Genomic DNA, 8,902 nt, shown 5'->3' with positions numbered 1-8,902 from the left:
TTCATATGAATGGCAGATAGTTTATTAAGATGAAAATACATAGTATTTTACAAGACATTCGTGTCTTTATTTGCATGAACTGTTTTCTGTCTTTTTTCCCTCTTCAGATGCTGTAAAAATCAACACATGTACACAAACACATATTAATTCAATTCATTCAGTCCACCCCACCCCAGGTGAGTGTCCCACCCACCCTGACTCACGCTGCAGCGACTGTACACCCCAAAGACATCACATATTGCATTAAATTATATTTTAAAAAAAGTTTAGTACAAAAAAGCTACGTTTTTGGAAAAACTGACAACAAAGATTAACATATTTATAGTTGAAAAAAAAGTGAACCAAAACCTCTCCGTCTGGGTACATCCCAAAATACCACGGACAAGCCTCAATGCTGACAATCCTCTTATAAAGATTACAAATAATCTACAGAGCAAGTGTTCTTCTGTTGCACCATTTTACCTCACTGTTGCTCTTTAACAGACACCCACACAGGACATGAAGCGTGAGAACAGACCGAGCTTACACCACAGTGGTGCCGAGAGTTCACGGCGTCGGCTCTGTAAACTCTTCAGCGCCTGATTGTGCCGCGCATATCCTCATAAACGTCGTTGACCGGGACTTGTCTTTTTTTCACTGTGCTGCGCAAGGGCCTGGTCTGGAAGGAAAAACACAATGCCGACTGTTATTTGCAGGTCACGTTAAGCGATTTGATTATTATTCCCTGAATTTTGTGAAGCTTGTTGCTGAGATTTCAGTCTCTCTTCATCTTTGTAACAATACGATTTCTAAAGAGGCATTTTATGATTATATGACTTATGATGTTTTAGCATTTACAAGTCACACACACACGTGCAGTCACATCAAAACACATACCTTGAGGATGATCCATATGAGGAAGACAGTGAGGACGACAATGAGCACAGCTGCACAGATGACCACAGTGACCAGGACCAGGTCACTCTGGGACTGCTCAGGGCACTCATACCGTTGATCTGCTAATGAATCAGTTGATTTGCTTTCTAGAAATTATATTCATATGTTATTAAATTGTTTTTAATGTAAAGTTGTAAATATTTCTGTTTCATTAGGATTTTTCCCTCCATCTGTATTTTTTCCATTCTGACATCACAAATTAAAAAAAGAAATTCAGAGAAATCAAATTTAGAGCCACACAAAAGCAGAAACGCACCATTTCTGTAACATCAGTCTGTTTAAAATGAAATAAAACACTTTCTGCCTCTAATATAAATAACAATAAATATAAACAGTCTGATATTGATTGATGGATCACATGAGGCATTAGTTCTACATCTTCCTCTACAATACTTTGGTGGATTTTGTTGTAAAGCACATGTTGAACTCTTACATGGTTTTTGGACAAAAGAAATGTCCAGTGGAATACTTTCAGCTCAGTAAGTTTTGCAGAAGCATAAATAAACTGTTCAGACTCACCTGTCACCACCAGCAGCACAGACCCACTGCCTTTTGTGGTTTTGAGCTCATATTTCTGGTCGGTCGATTTGTACACACACCAGTACGGTCCTGTATCATCCAGGGTCAGGTTTTTGATGAGAATATCCACATTGGGTAATTTCCCATGAAACTGAAGTCTGTCAGTAAATTTTTGGTTAATAGTAGATTTATTTGAATCTGTGAAATAAATGTCCTCCTCCTCATTGAGGCCTTTCTTCAAATACAGCATATCCTGATTAGAAGCACTTTTGCACTGGATGGTGATTTGCTTTCCAACATTTATCCGTACCACTCCATAACCATCTGCATATAAAAAGAGACAATACTTACAATCATATCTCACAATACAGTTTGATCAACATGAATGAACTCTTCCTCCTTACATCATTTACTGTAACACACCTGTCTCAGCCTTACCTGCAGCAGTCCTAGCTGTGCCATAGAGACAAAGGATGAGAATGAAGAGGTAGACAGCAGACATGCTGACAGTGAGTGTCACTCCAGGTTGAGCTGAAGTCTAACTATTCAACAGGAAATGTGTGCATGTTTTTACCCACAGCGCCTGACACAGTTCTTGAAAGCAACACGTGACGTAGTGGTATCAGTGAGTGACAATGAAAATTCAAGCACCTTGCATTCACTATCACTGGCAGAGCATTAAAGCCACCTTTAATCTGAGGTCAAACCAATGTAGCATTTTAAACTTTTCTGGTTTTCAGGCAAGGTATTGTCATTGCTTCATATGTTTTAGGAGCTTGCAGTCCCTCAAAGGGGGAAAAGATGCAACAGGACAAAGACACCTGACAAACAAATAGGTTAGATCTGCTTTTCTGCAAAAATCAAGAGCTTTTATTTAATGATAAAATTCCTCAGTTCCTCGGGTCACTATAAATGTGTGTGATCGAAATAAAAATTAGACTGTTCTTCATAAAACCTCTCTGAAGTATTATCTCTGGGTGATTTAGACTATTTATGTTTATGCAGTGTGGACAAATCATGTCAAAGTAGGCCAGGAGATTGTCAACAGAGGCTGGAGGGCCATTTTTAGACACTTACATTGCCCCCTAGCAGCAGAGAAACAGCTATTTGGTGCTAACCACAGACTACTGCAGAATGATGTTTATCTTGCGAAGTTTTCACAGCCCTCTAAGCAGTTCTGTGAGAAACTAAGCACACTACATAATTCAGCAGCTCATTGAGCCACCTTGTAAAACACTAACTTGAATTAATTGTTTCCTGTATGACTTTATCAGTATTGCACATTGTTGTGGTGAGATTTTGGCCCACTGTTTTTTGCAGTGTAGTTTCAGTTCGCTGAGGTTTGCAGACATTTGTTTACGTACAGCAGTCTTAATTTCCCACTGAGCATCTTGATAAGCTTGAGGTCTGAACTTTTACTGGGTCATTCCAATAGCATTGTTTTCTTTTTAAGTCATTCTGTTATACATTCATCCTACTGCATGATATAATTTCAGACGAGCTTTAACTGTCAGACACATGGCCTCACATTTGACTCTAAAATACTTTAGTATACAGAAGAGTTCATGGTTGACTCAATGACTGCAGGGCACCCAGGTCAGAGACCCTGGCAACCATTTAACACACATCATGCTACTTTTTCTAATTGTGCTGCCATGAACAGTTGGCATTTAACGTGCTAACTGAAGCCCAGTTAGCGCTTGCTTTCTTTGCAGTTTCTCTGAGCATTGCACAGTCTGGGGTGAATTCACTCGGGAATCCACTCCAGGGAAAATTGTGGCATTGTTTAACAATTTTCCAGATCAGTAAACTGCCATAAATTCTGCTTTTATAGAGGGGCTCACATCTGATGATAATCATTTGATCAAGTACATTTGATTGGCAGCACCTGGATGCTACTTATCTCTTCTTCTGTAGAAACAATATATGTGTGCTTCAGATTTCACTAGTGCTCGCCTGGTGGAATCTCAGAATAGACATCAATTAAAACCAAAGCGTCATCTTTCATCAGTCTGTCATAAAACTCCCTGCTTGCATTCAGCCTTTACTTTACTACCATCTTGTGGCTGCAGTTGGCTATAGTCACAGGAAGCAGGCTTGTCTTTCACCCTACTGAGATCCACAGGGTGTCCCGTCAACAAAGGCTTAAGCTTTTCAAGCTGAGATGCCAGCAGGGTTTTTTCTGCTTGCTTTGCACGTGCACATTGTGGACCAACCTCTGGTCCTTGATGGGAGACAAGTAGCTGCTGGACTAAAGGGGAGTGTCACAGTTAGTGCAAAAGACTCAAAAGCTCGACAAGACTTTAATTAAGACTTCTGTATTCATAACAGGTAAGAATTTGTTGCTAATATTACATAATAATATTATCAAAATATTACCAAAGCTGATATCCAAACAGTGGTTTCAAGTCTTTTTCTTTTTGTCAGTTTAAGGCCGATTACCACAGAGTGGTATGACAGGTAAGAGTTGACTGTTCTCACGGGTTGCTGGCTCGTGTTCGCTGAGGTTACTTTCATGGGTGCATTCCCAGATGTATTTACTGGGAATGCTTTTCTTCTGCTACTCAGGCTCCGGGTACAGACAAAGTCTCTCCAAATCCACATGTGATTATGTCTTTATGAGTGCAAAAGCAAGAACAAGTGATTAAAATGAGTCTGAAAGCTGAACTTTTACGAGCCATGGAGACAGACAACCCTGTTAAAACCTCTGCAAAAGCTTCCATCCAGACAGAAATCCACAAATGTTTCTTTTGTTTGATAAGCAGGGAGATTTAAGAACTGCACACATTCATATCCACAGATGAATTCATGGGTATCATAAAGAATGTGTTAATGGTAAAAATGTCACTGCAAATATTTTTGTCCCTCAAGTCTGCTTTGGTCAGGTTTCCCCTGTAAAACATTTTGTTTGAATTCCTGATAAACATAAAAAAAAAAATGATTTTAAACAAAAATAATAAGAATTTCATATTTTATTAGAAAAGCAAGCAAAGTTGATTTATAAAGCATCTTTAACAGACAGGGTGCCTGACTCTAAAAGAAAAAAGAAATAAATCTAAACAATGAAACAGATTCTTGAACAACACAGGGTCAGACACATAGTTAAATCAAATGTCCATCTGAACAGGAACGTCTTTGGCTGTTTTGTGTTTTTTAAAGTTACCTCTGAATCATTAAAACTGAGGGAAGTTTTTCTGTTCCTTTCTTTTTTTTCCAAAAGGCCCGATCTCGATCTGTTCTAAAATGACTCATTGTGTTTCTTGGCCCAAACAAATCTCTTCTGCTTGTTGCTTTTCCTTAGTAGTGGTTTCTTAGCAGCTACTTGGCCATAAAGTCCTGATTCGCGCAGTCTCCTCTGAGCAGTTGATGTGGAGATGTGTCTGCTGTCATGGTCTGGGTGAGTCACAGTAATTTTCCAAAGCATCCGCTCTCCTCCTCTGGGTGGAACCCTCATTGCTCCTCCCTGGAGTCTCACCTGGTGGCAATTAAGAATGGCAGTACATAAGACCGGCTCTCACAACTAGTCTTCGTCTTCTGCTAACCCATGTTAGTTTGTGGCCTCACGTTTCTCAAGTTAATCAAAGTATTTTTACTGACCTTGTTCTCCTCGGTACTCCCCTCTCCTTCTGTTACAGTGCCCCAGGCCAGCCGCAGTTTCCCCTGTCAAGTTCCCACACCCTGCCGCCATAGTGACGCTTCGTAGTTCTGAGTCACTTAGTTCATGTTCATAGCTCTAGCCTCATTTACTTTGTGCATCTCATCATAGTTAATAAAGTTCTTTGTTCACTACACTCTGAGCCTCCGGTTGAATCTGCATTTGAGTCCACCTCTCGTCTCGAGCCGTGACAAATGCTCCTGGAACTCTGTGTGGCATTTATCTGGGCTCTAATCTGAGGTACTGTTACCTTGCCATTCCTGAGGCTGCTGACTCGGATGAATTTATCCTCAGCAGCAGAGATGACTCTTGGTCTTCCTTTCCTGGGGCAGTCCTCATTTCAACCAGTTTCATCGAGTGCTTGATAGGTTTTCGGGACACATTCAAAGTTTTACCAATTTTCCAGACTTACTAACCTTCAGTTCTTAAAGTAATGATAGACTGTCATTTCTCTTTACTTTGCTGATTGGTTCTTGCTATAATATGGATTCTAACAGCTGTCAAATAGGGCTGTCACCTGTGTACCAACCTCACTTCTGCACAAAACAACTAATGCTTCCAACCCCATTAAGAAGAAATTCCACAAATGAACCCTGACACGGCAGACCTGTGGAGTGAAAACCATTTCAGGTGACTTCTTCATGAAGCTCATTGAGAGAAGGCCAAGGGTTTGCAGCAATGTCAACAAAGCAAAGGGTGGCTACTTTCAGGAATCTAAAATGGTGGAGATGAAGGTGGCTTGAATGAAGCTTGAGTGATGAGAGGTGGAGATGGAGAGGAGGTGGGATGCACAAAGGCGCCTGCAAAGGAGAATGACAGATGTGCAGTGAGATTAAAAAAGTATGCACCATGAATGATCATTAGGCTGGACAAGGCCAAGAGAAGGTGATTGGACCAGACCAGTGATGACAGAAACAGCTTGACACCGTGGGAAAGTGGGAGTGATAAAGCTTAGAGGACAGATGTGAGACCATAGATCTTCCTTACTGAACTTACCCATAAGCTTTATGTCCTCAGGATGTATCTGCAACGTAGAAAGTAGTAAAATAAAGAAAATACATTGAATGAGAAAGTGTGTCTAAACTTGGTTTGGTTTCTGGATTATTTAAGATCTCAGACTTTTTCAGCGGGCTGCTAACCAGCGCATCATGACACTAGTGCTGCACACAGGGACTGGCGCAACCAAGTGGTTTCTTGAGTAATATGATTTCAACATGTTAATGTGGCAAACCTCTAACTTTCTCTGTCTATGTGGGGTTTGGATCACATATTTATTGTCACTGATTTTCCGTTCTACTAGACATGGACCAGCGAACTTGGCTTGGAAGCTGGATCCTACTATAGATAACACCAACACTTTCTCTCCAGGCCGGACACTTCTGTTACAGTTTTTTTTGTTTTTATCATAATGAGCCTTGATCTTAGTCTGTGCATGCGTCAAATTTTCCTGTGCTAACTGACATGCAAAGTGGAGTCTCTCGTGAAGACTGCCAACCTAATCGAGAACATTATGTTGAGTTTCAGAAGTTTCCGACAACCATTTCTCCTTAAGGAGCCAAAGGGGGCATCGGACCACATAACCAAACACTAGATCTGAGGGACTGAACCGTAAGGATTCTTGAGTGGCTTCCCTAATGTCAAACTGCAATAATGGCACACCCTCATCCCACTGTCTGCCATACTCCAGGCAGAACTTGTGCAGCATAGTTTCCAGGGTTTGGTGAAATCTTTCCAGGACACCCTGACTCCCCGAGTGGTACAGACTGGATTTTCCATGTTTAACCTGTAGCTCATCTATAACTTGTGCAAACACTTTTGACTTAAAGTTCATTCCTTGGTCAGATTGAACAATTTTTGGGAGCCCAAAGGTAGAAAATAACTTAATCAGGTCCTTTATAACAGTTCTGGCTTCTAGTGTACATAATGGGACAGCTTCTGGGAATCTTTTCACTGAGCACATAGCCATAAATGTTTCAGACCTGTTGAATAAACAAAAGCTGTCTGACAAAGTGAGATAGGCTCAAAGATTGCAAAAATCAACACATCATGCCACAATCTATGGAAACAAATGAGACACAAAGACATTGATGTCTATCAGTGTGGAACAGGTTACAAAGGATTTCTAAGGTTTTGGACTCCAGTGAACTACAGTGAGAGCCATTATGCACAAATGGGAAAGACCTGGAACAGCAGTTCATCATCCAAGGAGTGGTCAGCCTACTAAAATGATTCCTCACTGGGCTCGGTTAGGTCAGAGTTCACGATTCAACAATAAGAAAGAAACTGGGCAAAAATGGCATCTATGGGAGGATTTCAAGGAGAAAATCACAGCTGAGAAAAAAGATCAAAGGTTCGTCTCATATTTGCCAAAAAACATCTTGATGATCCCCAAGACTTTCGGATATTCTGTGGACTGACGAGACAAAAACTGGGCTATTTGAAAGTTTTGCATCTTGTTACATCTGGTGTCAAATTAACAGCATTTCATAAAAGGAACATCTTGCCAACAGTCAAACATGGTGGTGGTAGTGTGATGGTCTGGGGCTGCTTTGCTGTGTCAGGATCTCAGTAAGTTGCTGTAATTGATCAAACCATGAATTCTGTTCACTGCCAGAAAATCCTGAAAGAATATTTCTGGCCATCAGTTTCAAAAAGAACAAAACAAAAAGGGTTTGGAATGGCTTATTCAAAATCTGGACTTAAATTAGATTGAGATGTTTCAGCATGATCTTAACAGGATCTTCATAACCAAAAATCATTTCAGTGTGGCTGAATTAGAACAATTCCTGCACAGTACAATTACTGTCACATATTTCAGGTAGGTTTGGATAGATTTTTTCCTTTAATTAAATAGCTCATCATTGAAAAACTGTATTGCGTGTTTGTTTTGTCTATTACTAAAATTTGTTTGAGGATCTTAAATAAGATAAGTGTGAGAAATATGCATAAACCTAAGAAACCAGGAAGTGGGCATACATTTTCACAGCATTGCAGACCACAAAAAACCAAAAAAAAAAACCCCAGAGATGCTCATTCTTTTTAACACTGGTCTGTTTAATGCTTGTAGACTTGCTGAAATGAAACTCATTAGATGAAACACAGTGACTTTCTCTATGCTGCTTTGGTGGATTTTATTGTAAGCCCCTGTGTTGAACTGTGAAGAAAATGTCTGGGGGAATATGTTCAGCTCAGAAGGTGTTTCGAGAAGAATAAATGAACGAATGAGGCTCCCCTGTCACCACGAGAAGCACAGACCCTGAGCCGCTTGTGGTTTTAACTGCATAGTTCCTGTTAGTTATTTTGTACACGCACCTGCACGGCCCTGTATCTTTTAGGGTCAGGTTTTTGATGAGAATATCCACATTGGGGAATTTCCAATGAAACTGAAGTCTCTCAGTAAATCTTTGGTTAATTGCAGATTTTTGTGAATCAGTGAAAAAAATGTCCTCCTCCTCATTGAAGCCTCTCTGTCAAGGTCTGCGCTGGCAGACTGTGTGAAGAGAGGAGGACCCAAACGCAGACACTTAACAAACTATAATTTAACAAGAGGTGAGCCGTTTATTTGTGGCTGGGGAAAAGTTACAAAACAAAAGGCAGATGCAAAAATGTGGATTCATTGTAATTTTCTGTCAAGTAGTTCTGATGGCAAAGGCAATAATGGAGGAGCTACTCATTATTGAGTTCAGAGCATCATAATACAAAGAGGCATGAAACTAAAAATGCTGGGTCAACATGACCCAGAACCATGACATTTGTCCAACATTTCTCCGTATCACTCCTTCCACATCTCCA

General features: G+C 40.4%; 1 protein-coding gene across 4 annotated transcripts; it reads right to left on the bottom strand.

Moving 5' to 3' along the window:
• Positions 1-1,992, bottom strand: LOC116312663. Of its 4 annotated transcripts, none has more exons than XM_031730116.2 (4): positions 1,894-1,992; positions 1,456-1,779; positions 877-1,022; positions 1-658 (listed from the first exon to the last, which is right to left on the bottom strand). In XM_031730116.2, exons 1-4 carry the CDS (start codon positions 1,955-1,957, stop codon positions 572-574), a joined length of 621 nt encoding a protein of 206 aa, XP_031585976.1. In that variant the 5' UTR covers positions 1,958-1,992; the 3' UTR covers positions 1-571. The 4 variants fall into 4 exon arrangements, with proteins under 4 accessions (XP_031585976.1, XP_031585975.1, XP_031585977.1 ...); XM_031730115.2 differs by having other exon boundaries at positions 1,879-1,991; XM_031730117.2 differs by having other exon boundaries at positions 877-998; positions 1,879-1,991.
• Between the last annotated feature and the right edge of the window lie 6,910 nt (positions 1,993-8,902).

The sequence above is a fragment of the Oreochromis aureus genome, linkage group 4 (genome assembly GCF_013358895.1).
Source record: "Oreochromis aureus strain Israel breed Guangdong linkage group 4, ZZ_aureus, whole genome shotgun sequence".
NCBI lineage: Eukaryota > Metazoa > Chordata > Actinopteri > Cichliformes > Cichlidae > Oreochromis > Oreochromis aureus.
The sequence above is the reverse complement of the archived record's forward strand: the minus strand, read 5'-3'. Positions and strand labels throughout refer to the sequence as shown.